Source organism: Parambassis ranga, chromosome 5 (genome assembly GCF_900634625.1).
Source record: "Parambassis ranga chromosome 5, fParRan2.1, whole genome shotgun sequence".
In the NCBI taxonomy this organism is placed as follows: Eukaryota; Metazoa; Chordata; class Actinopteri; family Ambassidae; genus Parambassis; species Parambassis ranga.
The window spans coordinates 16,574,357-16,591,389 of record NC_041026.1 but is presented as its reverse complement, the minus strand read 5'-3'; the positions used below and the strand labels follow the sequence as shown (position 1 = coordinate 16,591,389).

The 17,033-nt window shown below is 41.6% G+C and overlaps 3 protein-coding genes across 5 annotated transcripts; 2 read left to right on the top strand and 1 right to left on the bottom strand.

Moving 5' to 3' along the window:
• Nucleotides 1-293: 293 nt before the first annotated feature.
• Nucleotides 294-6,080, bottom strand: ndufaf3 (NADH:ubiquinone oxidoreductase complex assembly factor). Of its 2 annotated transcripts, XM_028406620.1 has the most exons (7): nucleotides 5,933-6,080; nucleotides 5,669-5,812; nucleotides 2,961-3,060; nucleotides 1,504-1,699; nucleotides 1,327-1,393; nucleotides 904-1,004; nucleotides 294-819 (listed from the first exon to the last, which is right to left on the bottom strand). In XM_028406620.1, the coding sequence occupies exons 3-7, from the start codon at nucleotides 3,047-3,049 to the stop codon at nucleotides 712-714; spliced, it is 561 nt and encodes a 186-aa protein (XP_028262421.1). In that variant the 5' UTR covers nucleotides 3,050-3,060; nucleotides 5,669-5,812; nucleotides 5,933-6,080; the 3' UTR covers nucleotides 294-711. The 2 variants fall into 2 exon arrangements, with proteins under 2 accessions (XP_028262421.1, XP_028262422.1); XM_028406621.1 differs by lacking the exon at nucleotides 5,933-6,080 and having other exon boundaries at nucleotides 5,669-5,837.
• Nucleotides 3,570-11,099, top strand: nckipsd (NCK interacting protein with SH3 domain). 2 transcript variants are annotated; one of them, XM_028406573.1, is made up of 13 exons: nucleotides 3,570-3,926; nucleotides 4,794-4,906; nucleotides 4,985-5,195; nucleotides 5,767-5,842; nucleotides 6,028-6,581; nucleotides 7,367-7,537; nucleotides 8,109-8,195; nucleotides 8,301-8,439; nucleotides 8,532-8,612; nucleotides 8,710-8,838; nucleotides 9,076-9,165; nucleotides 9,270-9,442; nucleotides 9,552-11,099. In XM_028406573.1, the coding sequence occupies exons 1-13, from the start codon at nucleotides 3,756-3,758 to the stop codon at nucleotides 9,774-9,776; spliced, it is 2,220 nt and encodes a 739-aa protein (XP_028262374.1). In that variant the 5' UTR covers nucleotides 3,570-3,755; the 3' UTR covers nucleotides 9,777-11,099. The 2 variants fall into 2 exon arrangements, with proteins under 2 accessions (XP_028262374.1, XP_028262375.1); XM_028406574.1 differs by having other exon boundaries at nucleotides 3,571-3,926; nucleotides 6,031-6,581; nucleotides 9,552-11,098.
• Nucleotides 11,100-12,314: 1,215 nt separating this feature from the next.
• slc25a20 (solute carrier family 25 member 20) lies at nucleotides 12,315-15,966 on the top strand. Its single transcript, XM_028406606.1, has 10 exons — nucleotides 12,315-12,445; nucleotides 12,529-12,645; nucleotides 13,259-13,351; nucleotides 13,440-13,567; nucleotides 13,654-13,744; nucleotides 13,918-14,035; nucleotides 14,155-14,227; nucleotides 14,318-14,427; nucleotides 14,528-14,652; nucleotides 15,138-15,966. Exons 2-10 carry the CDS (start codon nucleotides 12,541-12,543, stop codon nucleotides 15,198-15,200), a joined length of 906 nt encoding a protein of 301 aa, XP_028262407.1. The 5' UTR covers nucleotides 12,315-12,445; nucleotides 12,529-12,540; the 3' UTR covers nucleotides 15,201-15,966.
• The last annotated feature ends 1,067 nt before the right edge of the window (nucleotides 15,967-17,033 follow it).

The window sequence follows — 17,033 nt, the reverse complement described above, 5'->3', positions numbered from 1 at the left end:
AATGGTTCAGACTGGTGCTGGGCATGTGGTACTGAGGCAGATGATTAGAGGTGAATCACAGTGACATGTGGAGGATTTGTGGATTCTCTTATCTATGGGGCTTATGTGTGAGAAGGACAAAGCCAGTGAATTATGTCATACGCTGCAGAGGCAGCTTGTCAGCGGCAGAGGACGGACAGACCTACAGAGTAAAGAGGCTTATCAAGTGAAGGACAGTCACCACCAACACCACCTAGCTGAATTATATACACATTGGAATCTGTTATCAGAAATCAGAGTGAAGAACTACAGCGTACAGTTGCTTTCATTAAAGATTTATGTTGAATGAAATACATGAAAATACATTTAACACTGTTTTCCACACGAACAGCATCTACTGTGTTACTTTATACAAGGGAGAGTGGTTTATATACAAGATCAACTTTATTACAGTCTAACTCTCCATCACTGCTGTCCTCACCAACCCAAACATTCAATCCTAAATCCAGATTTGGTTGCTGACATTCTCCTGCAGAACCAGATGCTGAAAGGAAACCCAACATCGGCAGTACACAAAGCTACCCCTAAGCTTTTGTTCTTTAAATGAGGCTATAAGTCAGTACTTCTCAGAGGTTGCTTCAAATCACTGAGTGTCTGCTTTAAATGCCTCAACCTATAACCTAGGTGTCTCTGGAAGCTGTCATTGTCACTCTCTCATCATCACAACCTTCTTCATTCCTGCTTTACTTCGAGGGCTCTGCTGGCAGAAGGAGGGATCAGTCCGGCAGCTGCTACTCTTCGCTCGTTGGTCAGAAAGTTGAAGGTTGCACAGGCGTTCGGCTGCGATAAAATTATTCTTTAAATCAATAAATGTTTAACTATCATTAGTTGCCTTTACATTTGTTAAGATCATTAACAGTTTACCGTGTCCTGCACCTCCACTGCAATGCCTTTGCTCCTAAGAAGAGCGAGGACTGAGGGGTTGATTCGTTCAAGCCGGGAGCCTGTCCCCAGCACAAGAATCTCTTCAGGAACAAAGAAAGGATAAAACAAAAAGTGATGAACATGTTCTTTCTAATACAAGGCATGCATCCACCTATAGCTAAAGACTCTGTGAACCCTTGTGTGTGCCCATCTGGAACTGTGACTGCATGTTGATCAGACTTAGAAATGTTACTTGTTTAACATTAACCCTGCAACTTTCACAGAAGAGTGACCAGAGTGCTTATTCAGACATGCTACTGGTGCAGTCAGACACCTGGAAAAAAGTGCTGAATGTCTGAAAGGAGCTTGTGCTTTTGTTTCATTTTGTCAGCCATCTGTGTGTTGGCTTGCTTTAATGCGTACCTATTTTTGGTTCAAGCATGTAGAATAGTGAAACACTTTCCTCTGTGATGTCTTTACAACTGCCAACCTGCAGAGAGACACATTAAAACAATAAGCAAAAGTGTTTCAGGTAAATATATAAAGAAGCTGTGATGCTATAAAATAAGGCTGTGAGGACAGCTTGGATATTAATCTCACGTTCCACTGCAGGATAGCAGGAGGGAGCACAGCACAGGGCCCACACACCCTGTTTCCATCAATGTTGAACCCTACAGGACTGTAGCTGTTGATCAGGATCCCACCGTCTGACTCCTTCTGCATGACAGACACTGTGGTTCGCTGGTACATCTCATCGTCACCGGGTTCCAATCTGTGAGCACGAGACAGAAAAGGGCTGCAACAAAACAACAAAGAAAGTGAATTAGAGTCAATACATTACACAGTACTGACTAATACTGTGTGTGTTAAACAGACTCTGTAACTATGATTTGTTCCAGGCAGCCCTGCAGAGCTCCTGCCAAACGGCCCACTTTAAAAGCCAGAAATCTCACCCCAACCCACGAACAGGGCTGTCAGCTAAAAGCCTGAGGCTTTTTTTCTGCAAGCCACAAGCAAATAATTCTGCTTGTCTAAGGAGCTGCTGCTGTTTGTCACCCTCTGTTCCTGACTTACAAATATCTGATCGACCTCAGCAATTCTTTGTTTTTGAGATGCAGCACTTTCTAGTTAGCTGCACTCTTGTAAGCTTGAAAACAGAGCACAAAACGGCTCACCTGCCCTGGAAAAAAGTGGGAATTAGGCCAACCACCTCCAGGCGGAGCCAGAGATACTCTATGATGCAGCTTCAGGGAAACTGAGAGAACACCTCTCACAGACATAAACATTATAACCCAACGCCCCGACCACAAATGAACCAAATAATATCCATGTACTAAGTCGGAGACAGACTTTATCCCTAAATGGATGTATGTATAGAAGTAGAATGTGGCTAAATGGTTGTACTGTACCCAGGACATGAAGACATCCAAACAGATCAATATGAACCAAAGCAGTATGAGTAAATACAACAGTTTTGTCATTGTATGCCATTGTCACTAATCCACTATACGTAAGATAATCATCTTGTGGTGGCAACATTCTCTGTTTTCATTACTTTAAAGGTCATTGTAACTATAACAAGAAAAGCAGTGTCTACTGTGTTGCATGACATAAATCCATGGTAATTTCTAAGATAGCTGAAAGGAGTGAAAACTGAAACATATTCTTCATGTCATGTCAAAGATCATGTCATCATGACAGTAAATGTCAATTTGTACTTATGTAATAGATTAGTAATAATTAATAATTTAACTTTTAGCAAATAATATGCAATTTCTCCATTGTGGGACTAATAAAGGTTTCTTAATCTTAATCTTAATAAAAGTTATTTGTGGTATGCCTTCACCTGGATCATAAAATAAATGATATTTATCATTTATTTGCATCATAAATTGTCTAAAACTACTAATAATTCACGTGTAGGTGTTTCATAACAAAAACATTTCATCCTCTTCAAGGTTTCACACGTACAGAGGAGAGAGAGGTCAAAATATAGGGCAGTTATTTAAGCGATTTTTTTTTTAAATCTGTATCTTAAATACTTCACCGTAACAAACCTGGAGAAAGCGGGCGCTGCCCTGGAGGAGAACAGAAAGCCCCGTGATGATCTCTGAAGGAGAAATCGGGCGCACACCGCACTAGCCATGTTGACAGGGGCTGGAGAGACGGGGGGAAGAAATTCAGTGTGACACCAGACTCTTGTTTCCGGTATTGTGTAATGATAAATCGAACACATTTATACAAAGAGTTCAGAGGTGATGTTTTTATGTGCATTACTCACAGGAAACTGCAGTATATTACCCTAAAATTGTAATATCGTATTTCCGACTAAAGAAAACGTTTTCTATATGCAGTAAATGCAACGCTAGTAGACTAAAAAAATAAAAAATAAATAAAAAAATAAAAAAACGCTAGTAGACTAAACTGCAGCCCTCGCTAGTAGCTCGCTGAAAATGTGTAGATTAAGGGAAAAATTGGTAAGTTATCTTGTATTTCGCTAATCCCTGAGTAAACGTGAAGCTTAAATTGTCATTTGAGTTTATTTAAACAGTTTTTTCTTTCGTTTTTCCATCTTTTTTTGGGTAGTAATCGAATACCTGCTCTGCTTTCGATTAAAATGCCTGGGGGGCGTGCCCTGCGTGTAACAGCGCCCCTGCGGTGTCTGCTGGTAACAGTCAGGTCAGATGATCGCAGCTACATTGTAAATAGACAGCAGTGATCCACCGTGGCCATGCCTTCATAGCCTCTTTAAATCACCTCCAGATATTTCCACCCGGGCTCTCTATATCTTCAGACAACGTTTCACCGACTGTTTTTTGGTCATTTTGACGAGTCAAAGTGATATTAAAAGTATGTACCGGTCTCTGTACGCTTTCCGATCTGCGGAGCCCAACTCGCTGCACTTCGCGGCCGGAGAAAGCTTCCTAATCCTGGAGAGGAGCAACAAACACTGGTGGCTGGGGTCCCGCTGCAGCTCGGGGGAGACCGGCTACATCCCCGCCTCATACATCGAAAAGATCCAGGTAAACACGACTTTTTCTGTCCCTCTGCTTTTCTTCTGTTTCAACGAATGAACAGAAGCGGACACTGTATACGCTGCTGCACCCTGGGGTGAAGTGAGATCCACTGAAGTGTTTGAACTGATGGAATCGAGAGGGACAGATCCTGCGTGCTGCTTGTATAGGCCGTGTTGAAGCTGACTGCTGATTATTATCAGGGGGAAGATGCATGCTTGCGGAAGAGCCCATGAATTATTGGGAAGGCTGCTTCATGTGATGGGGACATGGCCTGCTCTGCACTGCAGCTGCTGACTGCGACAGAGAGGAGATACAGGATGGGACAGGAAGGAAGGCAAAGGAGGGATGGGACATGACAGGAGAAAGACAGAACAGAGGGCCAAGGACAGGCCACAGAGTCATTGTTTCAACTCAGATTCAGATATTTTGCTTCTGTGACTTTGTATTCAAGACGCAGCCTTTTATTGTATAATAAGTAGCTGCTCCCTTCCACAGAGCTTTTCTCTCAGTCACACCCACATGATCTCAGTCCCAAGGATTCAGACGTACAGAGAACTAGTCAGAGCATGTATATGTTAGTGTGTATCACAGAGTGTCTGGCAGCAGAGGAATCCTCAGTCCTGTAGTTAAGACATGTGGCTGTTGGAGGTTTAATGAGCATGAATGTGAAGCCTCACTGAGCACTGTGACTCTGGTTAACAGGCTGTTTTTGTTAGATAACTGTCCTAGTTTATCTCAGCCTGGAGTCACGTCTGTCCCCGAGCCATCATTTAGTCTTTATTTTGTTTAAAGATTAATAATTTTGCATGCTTCCATGTTAATGAATATTTAACTTCTGTGCTCCTTTTATTCTTCTCTCTGTTTCTTTGCTAGGCTCCAGAGCAGGATGAGGTTCTACAGTCTATTGACAGAGCGATCGAGGGAATCCACAATGTGGCCTTAAAAAATGGAGGCAAATACAATCTTGAACAGCGAGATGTTCTACAGTGAGTGCACTATATAATTATGGCAATGGTTCTGACGTTCTACATGTGAATCATTGCTGTATTCTCTGTCTCTCTCAGAAAGCTGATCCATCACAGAAAGGAAACTCTGGCCCGGCGAAGTTCCTCTTCCTCCGGTCACAAACAAGGCCTTCCATCATCCAACAGTGAAATATCCCTCAGTCAAACCCCTCCTCCGCCCAATGGCCTTAACCGAGAGTATGGACGGCAGGGAAGTGTGCCACTATCAGGAAGCATGGACAATATGCAAGGAGAACAGGGTTTCTACCAGGTAACAGACTCTTAAACTAAAACCAGAACTAAAACTCAGATGGATCTGCTTTGGATCCACATGTATACCTACACTGTTTGAATTTGTCTTGCTGGTTTACAGGATGTTTTTCTGATCTTTAAATAAATTCAATAAATAGATAAATATATTTAAATTCTATTCATGCACTTTTTTGCTGTAGTTTTGTGCACTAATGCCAACTACAAGGACTGACACAAATCGGTGGCCTAAAAAGAAGGAGATGAGTTATACAGCTGTTATTACATGCATGTGTAGTTCAACTTGTTTTGTATTTATGCAGAAAGTTTGAGGTTAATTCCTTGTTTGGTATTTCTGTTGTGTTTTAATGAACATAGTTTGGTATGGCAGTATTAAACATTGACAGTTAAGCAGAATGAATACACAGCATTTAGTTTTTCACATTGTTTCAGTATATTTTTAGTGTGTTTCATAGGAATAAATAAAGATCTGACCTTTCGAAGACAAACAATCAATGAATGCAGCCGAAGCAGTTTACTGTGTGTCTCAGAGGATTTGCTAATCCAGCCCTGCCTGTGCCCCTTTCTTGCAGGTGCCACCTCAGGCTCGGCGGGCTGCTCCCATCACTCCACCTCCACCTGAAAAACAGAGAAACAACCGGCGTCCAGGTTAGTGCACGGCAGCAGCATGTGCTGTTCTGATATAACCTACAAATTCAACCCTATACCACAGTTCAGATCTGTTTTTGCTGATGATACCTTCTGCAGCTCTCTGCTTCACAAACACTCTATTCTTAGTCAGGTCATTCCTGTTCACTCTCTCCTCTCTGTAACTGGAGCTCTGTCTCTCTCAGCAGAGCCGGAGGTCCCCTCCAGAGTGTCCTCTCTCCCTCCGTCCCCTGCTCCCTCTCTCTCGATCAGCACCACCTCCCTAGAGACTGGCTCCTCCCACTCTCTGGTGTCCTCTGATGTCAGCTTGCCAAGTGTTTCCAGCACTCCTCCTCCTCCTGTGCCATCCCGTGTGAAACCCACTGCGCCGCCTCCAGACCTGTTGCCCTCAGACTCCCCGCCTCAGCCAGCTCCTGCAAAGAAAAGCCCGGCACCACAGCCTCCCCAGCCCACCCAGGCCTCTGCTTCTTTACAGCTCTCTGTGGAGGAGCAGCCAGAGACTGAATGGCCTGTTGCCCCCCCATCTGTTGCTGAAAGCCCTCCTGGCAGCCCTACTACCTCTGAGCCTGTTCCCATGACTATTGGAGCTGAACTGATTGAGCTCGTACGGAAGAACACAGGCTTGAGTTACGAGCTGTCGCGGGTTGCTGTTGGTGTGGTGGTTGGCCATCTGCAGACTGCTTTACCTAAAGCATCGTCTGCTTTGGAGCAGGTTCTTCTCTCACTGGTGGAGAGCAAGGTCAGATTTGCTTTCGTTACATCATGTGGATTCAGCATCTTGGAGCCTGGCCAGTTTAAAGCAGTATCAACACCGTTTAGTATTACAGCTTAGTCTGCATATAGCTAACATTTCTCAGAGTCATTTTGAAACACAGGGAACAGTACACACAGTATCACACGCTTATTTTTAAAGACATGCTTCACAGTGTCGCATCAGGCTTTAAATGAACTGGAAAGTATTTCTGTTTCTTTCTCAGGGTGGCAGCTGGTTGATAGTAGGGAGTTTGTAATGTAACCCCAAATCATCTTGTGTTTACATAGTGTCAAGTGTGCACATAGTAACCCTGCTTATCCAATTAAAGGGCTTGAAATAGTTTGTTTTCTAGTTAGACGCTTGCAGTGTGCTTTATATATAAAGCTCACCTGGCAGGTCAGATGGTTTCTTATACAGAACCCTCTAGGAAGGCATCATTGGAAACTGGGAAGATTCTGGGTGGATGGCTACAGATACTACGACTAAGCTCATTTCTAACACAGTGATGCATTTATGATCTAAAGAGGCACATACAGGAGTTAAATACAAAATAATCAGACATTAGTAATCAACATAATTTTACATTAAAGTGTCACTCCTGCGTTAACAGCTTGTTGCACTGCCTCCTAGTGGCCAAAGTTACATTAGCACAGGCTGTATGTGCTTGACTTAGATTAGAATGTGAATTACAGTGGTGTGTGAAAAGAAAATTATTTTCTATTCCAAAGCTGGAACAGAGGTTGGTGTGTGACATTGTTTTGTTTCTGCAGGACTTAAGTGCAGCACTGCCACAGGGCCAAGTGTGTCATGATGAACAGCGACTGGAGGTGATCTTTGGTGACCTCGCCCGTCACCGTGATGACTCCCAACAGCGTAGCTGGGCGCTCCATGAGGACCACGCTCTTATCGCCTGCTACCTGGAAGAGCTGCTGAAGATACTGGTATGATACTGAAATAGTCTGCAGAGAGTCTGTCTCACTGTGCCACACAACTAAATGTCACTTCACAATCAAAGTGTTAAGGCAGTAAAGTAGCAAACACACAAACAGCACAATACACTTAACACCCGGAATATATCAGCAAAACACAATACTACAACCAGAGTTTCAGTGGGAGCAGCAAAGTATACTAGGGCACTGAGATGATAATATGGATTTAATATCATGATAATACCATGAACATGTTGTCTGGGATGAATCTGCGATGTGAATCCAGGACCCGACCAGATGTTGTGTTGTAAATACTAGACGTGTCTGATAGGATCAGAGCAGCTCAGGCGACTCTACAAATCCAACTGTGGGCTGTTAAGGACTGAATCTGGAAGTCTTTCAGGCTGCTGAGTATTCTTTGTTGGCAGTCGGTCCTGACCAAAACTCACATCAGGCTGGGGATGTTCTGATGAGTCGTTAATGGGCTGCTAAATCATGTTCTGTGTGCAGAGACTGACTGTTCAGGGATTATGAAATCACGTAGTTATGATGTGATTATATCATTGCTGTTTTGTGTCCTCAGACTGACGCTGATCCAGAGGTGTGTAAGAGGATGTGCAAAGCCAATGACTATGAGAATGTGCTGTCCCTGGTGTCATATTATCAGATGGTGAGATATAATTTTTTTGACTCACTTCAGAACATGTTACTATACATGCTGTGTGTGTGTGTGTATCTGGTCAGGACTCACACACTGTTGCTGTATATTGTGCAGGAGCATCGTGTGTCTTTGCGGCTGCTGCTCCTCAAAGTGTTTGGGGCAATGTGCAGCCTGGATGCCGCTCTCATTTCCAGTCTTCTCAACTCCATCCTCCCCATGGAGCTGGCCAGAGACCTTCAGACTGACACACAAGGTGAAGAGGTGTCGTCGTGGCTCTGTTTACTATCATTACCTGTGTTAAAAGTTTGATTTTATGTTTTTTTTCCTTCTGTGTTTTCCCACCAGAACACCAGAAGATGTGTTACACAGCTCTGGTGCTAACTATGATATTCTCAATGGGCGAGCAGGTTCCATATCATCACTATGGTATGTCTGCTGTTTAACCTGTTGGGCTTTCCTTACCTGGCAGGTTATTAGATGATTTTAAAGGTGCAGTGGTAATCCTGACCCTCCCTGTTTTCAGAACACTTGAATGCCGACTTTGTTAGCTTCCTGCTGGGTGTGGTGGAGGACGGACTTCCCTCTGATCCCACAGAGCAGCTGCCTGACATCTTTCTGAACCTCGTGCTGTCATTCAACCTGCACCATACAGGTGAGAGTAACACCGTTCAAACCTTCTTTTGATAAGAAGTGTGAGTAAAAGCAAAAGTGAAAAGGATTATGAAGACCAAACTCCCCTCTCCTCATCATCTTATTTATTTTGGTTAAATAATTGCATTGTTTTAATGTATAAAAGAGATTTTCACACGTGGGGACAAAACAACATCTCTAGCAGAACAGCAGAATACTTATTTGTATTAAATGTATGTATTTCGTCTGTCTCAACCAGCACCGAGCAACAATGTGATTATGCAGGAGCTGAAGCAGAAAAACGTGAAGGTCCTAACAGAGAAAGTGCTGCTGCTTCTAAACAGAGGCGGTAGGTTACCATCATGTTTCCTATTTTTCAGAGTCGGCTTACTTTTATGCTTGATTTAAAAAAAAAAAAAAAAAACAACTTTTATCTGCTCCTCTCCTGTTCAGATGACCCTGTGTGTATGTTCAAACACACCCCGCCTGCACCGCACTCGGTGCTTAAGTTTCTGCAGGATGTTTTTGCCAGCCAAGAGACCGCTGACATCTTCTACCGCACTGACATGATGGTGATGATCGACATCGCTGTTAGACAAATATCTGACCTTTCACCTGGAGACAAGGTGAGACAGCGACATACTCATACATGGTGACCCAGTGTGTTATTTAGTCCGCTAATAATACCTGCTGTAACAGCAGTTTCCGACTTTGTCTCTTTACATCCCTGTGTAGCTGCGGATGGAGTATCTCTCCCTCATGCACTCCATAATGCGCTCGACGGACTACCTCGAGCACCAGCACCGCCTGTCTGACCTGCAGGGGGCGCTGCAGAGGATTCTCAGGGAGGAGGAAGATCCAGGAGAGGATGAAGGGAGCGCTACAGCAAAACAGATGGATAAGCTAATTGTACAACAAATCTACAAGGAGTTCCCACAGATCTGTGAGAACCAGGACTAACCATATCAGTATGATGCTCACACACTGTAGTCTGCCCCTGTCTACTGCAGGGAGGTACAGTAAAGCTTGAAAGAGGAAGAACTGATGTTTCAGGACAAATTGTATTCTGAGCCAGCTCATTCTGAGAGAAGCAGAACAGTTTTGCTTGTGTTTTTCCGGACCTGCAGCATGTTTCTCATGGAAGTCTGTGCTGTTTTCGTAGCAGTTCCCTTATTTGAAAAATCAAAATCTTTTTTGTTGCGATTAACAAACACACAACAAATCTACAATGTCTGTCCTTAAAGTGAATTCTTAGCAATAACGACCTTTACATGGACTAACTGCATGGACTTAAACATATCTTGAAATTGATACATCTTATTCTAACCAAACTAACTTTAACCAAATTTATCTCAAAGAAAGATTTGTTAAAGGAATGTAAATGTGTAGTTACAATCTCTGTGTCAGTGCCATTATTTTATCACTAAGAAACTTTGAACCTTTGCGTGCTTCCCTTTTAGTGGGACCATACTACTGTGTGTTACTGAGAGCATTATTATCTCTTTTGGATTCTGAGATCTTAAAAGTGATTTCCTCTTCCATTCATCCCCTCATTGTTAATTATTACAATTAAAGTAGAACATACTTGTAGTGAGGAAAAGCACACTCTGACTCATGTGTTATCACTACTAAGCTTTTAGCTGAGTAACTTGCTGCTGCATATTGAGTCTGTCCTGTGGCTGTCTCTGCAGTTGTCTTAGTCTGGTACTTTTTGCATCTTAACATTTGAAAATAATCGCTCTGTACTTGCAAATGCAAATCTCCTTGAGCAGGAGTCATTAATATACAGATTCAAGCTAACTGTGCTGCAATAAGGCTTTACACCCACCACCTTGCTGTAATATACTGTCTTGGCTGATGTGAGCTGTGTCTTTATGGACAGGAAGAGTGCAGTTATTAGCAGCGATAATACTTTAGTCAGTATTGTTCATTTTACAGTTATAATCTCATGTTCCTGCTGAAAAAGGAGAGAAAGTACAGGGCATTTATTTGTTTTATCTCCTTGTGGTTTCTCCTTAATACTTTAACAACAAAAAGTTCCTTTACTCATTTTCCTGATCATGTAGTGACTGTTGTTCTCCTGTCACACTTTATCTGTGTTTTTTTTTGTTCTGTTCCTGGCATGGCTCATCTGTGGGTGACAAAATTCTTAAATGAAGCCAGATTTTACTTGTCCCAGTGTTCATTCTTCATCAAGTGTGTGTCTGTTTACAGTGTGTATGTGAGAGCACATCTCCATGATTAACAGTGTCTGCTAAAATGCTGCGACTGTGTTAAAATAAAACTAATAAAGCTATATTTTAACAGTGAAAGCTGTCAGTTGTCTGTTGTGACAGAGTAAATAGGCAAAGTGTTCCCTTTGCGATTAGCTTTTTTTAATAATAATTTACTCAAAGAAAAATCTATGTACTTCATTCATTTTTTAAAAAATAAGTATATTCTTTATACGGTCTTGCTTATATAAAAATGGATTATCCATTAACTGATTTTTATTAGTTTGATTGCTGCTAGGCAAACTATTGTTCTTCACCCTCTTTCTTCTTCTTTTTATTCTTCCGTACGTTTTTTGGCGCAGCGTATCTTCAGCATACATTGACCGATTTCAGCCATTCAACTATCAAAATGTTCATCTCACAGAGGGGTGACATTCTGGGTCAACAAGTTTCAAGTTTTTTCAAAAAAGTATAGTTTTCAAATATTAAGCAATTTCAGCGTCATTTTTAATATGGGAGTCTATAGAGGAGCCTTCAAAACCACCTTCAACTTTCACATGTAACTAGTTCCACATGCTTTCAGCTACAGAAACCTATTAAACTTGTATTAAGATTTGTTCAAATATGTTTCGTTTTCAAAATATTAATAAAAATTCAAAAGCCATTTAACATTGAAGTCTATGAGAGAGCCCTTCAATGAGGGTCATCTGCCAAATGTATCTCCTCCTACAAATTTCAAGCTACAGACTCCATTTTAGTCTTCAAACGCTCATTAGATGCTGCTCTATCAGACTTGTATTAAGAATTTTCTAATTCTGAATCGTTTCCGCACTCCAGGCGCTCAAAGTTGGAGTGGTTTTTGAGGTCTCCTCTGCTGTTACCATGGTGACACAGAGGCACACAAAGCTCTGAATTGCTCTGATTCTTCAGCAATTCAGAGCAATCCTTCACATCAGCATTCAAAGCAATGCTTCAGCTGCAGCAATCAAACTTGCATTTTCTTCAGGAAATGCCCTTTGAAAAAAACTTGAAGTTGACCCGGAATATGCCCTGTGAAATGAACATTTTGATAGTTGAATGGCTGAAAACGGTCAATGTATGCTGAAGATACGCTGCGCCAAAAAACATACGGAAGAAGAAGAAGAAGAAGAAAGAGGGTGAAGAAGAATACGGTAGGTTGATTGCCTAGTTACAGTTATTTTCATTTTTATTTAAAATATTTATTAATATTATTATTATAATATTATTATATTTATTTCGCTCGTCGAAGGTTTCCACCCGGACAGCAAGCAGAGACGGACGCGTCGCTGCTGTGTTGCAGTCAGAAAGGTCCGGGTAAATAAGTGGGTGAAAGGTCCAGCAGCAGACCAGTGACAGCAGTGCACAAGCACATTTCTCTGAGGGAAAGCCGACCAGGTAAGATGTTGTTAGATGTTCCGTGAACTTTTCCTCGCAGGGTCTCGGCTCCTTCTCGGTTTCATTTTATTCTTTCTGCACAGCGGAAAGTAAACATGTCCAAACAGCCGCAGCCGATCAGTCCGATGAAGAACTTCTTCGCTGGAGGCTTTGGAGGGGTCTGCCTCGTCTTCGCCGGACATCCACTCGACACCATTAAAGTAAATAATGCACGTTGTGTGTCTGGATTTATGTCACAGTGTCACGCCAGGAAACAATAGGCAGAGTGCACCTGGTGTCACAGCATACACCTGACCCACAACCAACATATATATGTCAGACATTTGCTGTGAGCCTTTTTGGTTGGAACATACTGCTGTGTTCAATGTCTTAGTGTTAGGGCAGAGTCGCTGCTGCAGCCCTTTGACCCACATTCAGGCGTTTACATGAGTCAGCTCAGTGCTGCTGTGAGGCCTCCTGCTCAGACATCACCTGAACGAAGGAATGTCACAGTATTGATTCAATGCAGCTTAACAGGTCTGGACTGGCGACACTGTCAGATATTGATTATGTGACATTCAGCAGGAAAAAAAAATTAAACTTGTGTTTTTTTATTATGTATACTGTAACAACACAACAACAACAACATAACACTATGTATTAAAAATCCCATTTTGTTTTGGAATGTAACCACACTTCATATTACTACAGCAGAATTTAAAATAAATATCTGAAATCTGTGACACCACACTGTCAAAAGACAAAAGAGACAACTCTACAAAGCATGGCTAATTACAGATCAGGAACTAATTTATTTATCTTTGTTCCTCTCAGGTGCGTTTACAGACTCAGCCTAAACCCAAACCTGGAGAGAGCCTCCTTTATGCTGGAACCATTGATTGTTTTAAAAAGACTTTGGCCAAAGAGGTGAGAATGTCTCCACTTGTGATCTATGAGAGATACCAGTTTTCTTACTCACACTGAGTTCCCTTCATCATCCTTGCCATCCTCACAGGGTGTCAAAGGCCTCTATAAGGGGATGGCAGCCCCGATCATTGGCGTTACTCCCATGTTTGCTGTCTGTTTCTTTGGATTCGGACTGGGGAAGAAGCTACAACAGAAAACTCCTGATGATATCCTTACGTAGGTGATTGTTCTACTGTGTTATTACTTCCGCATTTCAGACTCCCTGTGGGTGATTCTTTTTTTTTCATTTTTTGCTCCTAAAGGTATCCACAGCTGTTTGCTGCGGGGATGTTGTCTGGTGTGTTTACCACGGCCATCATGGCTCCCGGAGAGCGCATCAAATGTCTCCTGCAGGTCAGAGGTCATTCTGTGTGTGGATAGCCAGGATATAATCAATGTCAGTTAGTTCCGATCAGTAGATCAGACTACTTCTATAACAGATGCTTCATTTCTTTGCATGTTGCAGAGATTATTGTTTGGAAGAATCCTGCAATGTGAAATAATGCACTGCTGTTGTTTGTTTTCAGATTCAGGCGGCGACAGGAAAAGTACAGTATGCAGGGCCGATGGACTGTGTCAAACAGCTGTACAGAGAGTCTGGAATCAGGGGGATCTACAAAGGCACCGCTCTGACTCTCATGAGAGGTGACTTAAACATTTTAATGTTAAATCATTAAGTGTGTGTTTACATTTGGATTTGCTCACTAAGCCGCTTTGTGTGCGAACAAACACACATTACTTTTGTTTTTTGTTTTTTAATGCAGATGTGCCAGCGAGTGGAATGTACTTCATGTCTTATGAGTGGCTGAAGAACATCCTCACACCTGCAGGAAAAAAGTGAATGTCTATTCTTCCTCACAATGTTTACAGCTGTTCTAAAAACAAAAAACAAAAATAAAACACAAAGCTGTTGTCTTCTCTCTGCAGCCCTAATGAGCTCAGTGTTCCCAGTGTTCTGTTCGCTGGTGGAATGGCTGGAATCTTCAACTGGGCTGTCGCGATTCCACCTGATGTACTCAAGTCTCGTTTCCAAACAGGTTTGCTTTTTGCAACTTTTTTACAGTGTGCTGGGTATGCTACGGGATCCAGTCGATGACTATCTCTGTGACGGAGTTAATGATTTATTTTTTCCCCCAGCTCCTGAAGGAAAGTATCCCAACGGTTTCAGAGACGTTCTGCGGGAGCTGATCAGGGAGGAGGGTGTGGGCTCTCTGTATAAAGGCTTCACCGCTGTCATGCTTAGAGCTTTTCCTGCAAACGCAGTAAGTGTGTCAGCACATCACATATGGAATATAATGTAAAGAAAACACATTCTCTATAAGTAGTCCTCCAGTATTATTCAACAAAAAACAGATACTTTATTTTATTTAATAAAATGATTTTTATTTAAAGGACCAAAGTGCAGGGTTTGAATGTCCCCCCCTATGGACATAAGCACTTTAGAGTTAGTGTTTGTCCATTTTGGACTAATTTACAAACATGGTGGGGTGTGGAAGGACCTTCTCTCTGTATATGAAGGATTCACTAATTGCAAATAACAGCTCATAGTTACAGGTGTGTATATATTTAAAAAACACACTGCAAAAAATGCAGCCATTCACATGTGTGGCAGCTTCTGCATAGATGCACAAATTTGTTTCAAAACTCAATAGAGAAGCAGCTTCCTTAGCTCTGAAAACAGAAAACATGAAGGTTAATTACTGGTAAACAAAAACAAACTGTGTGTTTCTTTATATTTTGTCCTCAGGCTTGTTTCTTAGGATTTGAGCTCGCAATGAAGTTCCTTAACTGGTTAGCACCGGACCTGTGATGGAGGCTCGGCGAGCGTTGCCTCGTCTGTGAATGCCACGACCGTGCGCACACACACACACACGCACACATAGAGAAGAATCTATACTATGAAAAGATTTTCCAATTATGTACATGATTATGTTTGAGACATTATGGTACTGTATAGTTCATTCAGTCCTGCTGATGTTTCAGTGTAGAGACGTTGTGATGCCAGTACACACACACACACACACACAGACAAATGTCGAATGTTCTCACTCCGTTTCTTTTAGTTTTTTGATTTTCTTTTATTGTGTTTTTTTTTTATAAGGAGTGAACTGGACACATTGTGCCTTACCTTTTGTTGTACTTATCAGGGAAAAGGTGCATTTGTTTTGTTCTGTGTGTGTTCAGTCTCTCAAGCAATACACACTTTTAAACTTTCTGCAGCCTGTAGGGTCACGCTCCACTCTGAGCAGCGACACTAACGGCACACTCTGTCCAATGTGAAATTGCAAGATGAGTCATAATAAAGGGTGAATGTCAGTATGTAAAGTGAATACAAAGCAGGGCCCATCTATAGAGATTACACTCACTTGGTTCTAATTTACCAAAAAATGTACAAACAATGCAGCTGTTGATGTTAATGCATCTTATTGATTGACAACTATTGCTTACATAGAGACCAAGTTCATCACCATACAGTTGTTAAAATTAAACAACTTTTCTGTTCTGTCCTCATTTCTAGATTCTAGGTTATGACATTTAACATAGAGCCTAATAATAAAGGATCATGTTTCAGATTATACAGAATAAAATGTGTCTGAACTTCCGAACTGTTCTCTTTCTGGATGCTTGTTAATCTGTCAGCTTCAGGGGTCATAAGGAGGGACTGAGTGTAATTTTGATTTTAACATAAAATGTCTTCAAATATACAAAGTTATGTTCTTCTAATATGTATATATATATATATTTGCTAATTCTGCTTCGTCAAAAACAGCATTAAACTCAATAGCTTACGTCAAAGTCAGAATAAAAATACAAAAATAAACAGTACAAAACAGTCCAGTGCATGGATGAGCTGAGCTTATTAAAGCTGGTATAAAGTGACTGAGGTGCAGGGCTTATGGAGAGCTATTTGTTATATACCCAATGTCTGACCTATTAATACAATTAAACAACCCCACAGTCTTATTTATCCTGAAAAGATAGCAGTAAGGGCGAAATGACGTTTGAAGCTTTTAAATAAAATAGACTTTAATTATTTAAAATATCCATAGTATTGGTGACTTGCCTGTGCTTTCGTATCAGTTCAGGAAACAGCAGAAGATTATGTTGTCCAGTCCCATGACAGTATTATATATTATATTTTATAAACAAATAACCTAAAATCAAATCAATCCTAAATAATGTATCAAATAAGGAGCATTATAACCAGGTTCAAAACTCTGTCAGAGCACCAACATGACCCATAATCCTTCAGTGTATACGTCCTATGAATCAGCTCTGCTCTGATTGGTCAGCTCCAATACTTGGGCAGGCTCTGCCCACCAATCAGCATTAATGCTGCAGGTTAGAGAGAGGAGAGGAACATAAAAACTAGCACATCAGTACAAACCATGGGGAACCTGGATGAGCCGACAACATGTTCAAATTTTTTTTCAGGAAACTTCAAACTTTAAAATAAGAAATAAGAAAAAAATAGAATCCAGATTTGGTTGTAGTGACATGTCTGCACTGGGCAGGCTACTGGGGTGAGATCAACATTATTCACATCATTTTCTCTTTTTGTCTCCGGCAGCTTGGAGATTCATGGATGAGTCTCCAACCATCCTCCTCCTTTTACTGTTGTTTTTAACCCTTTAAATGACTG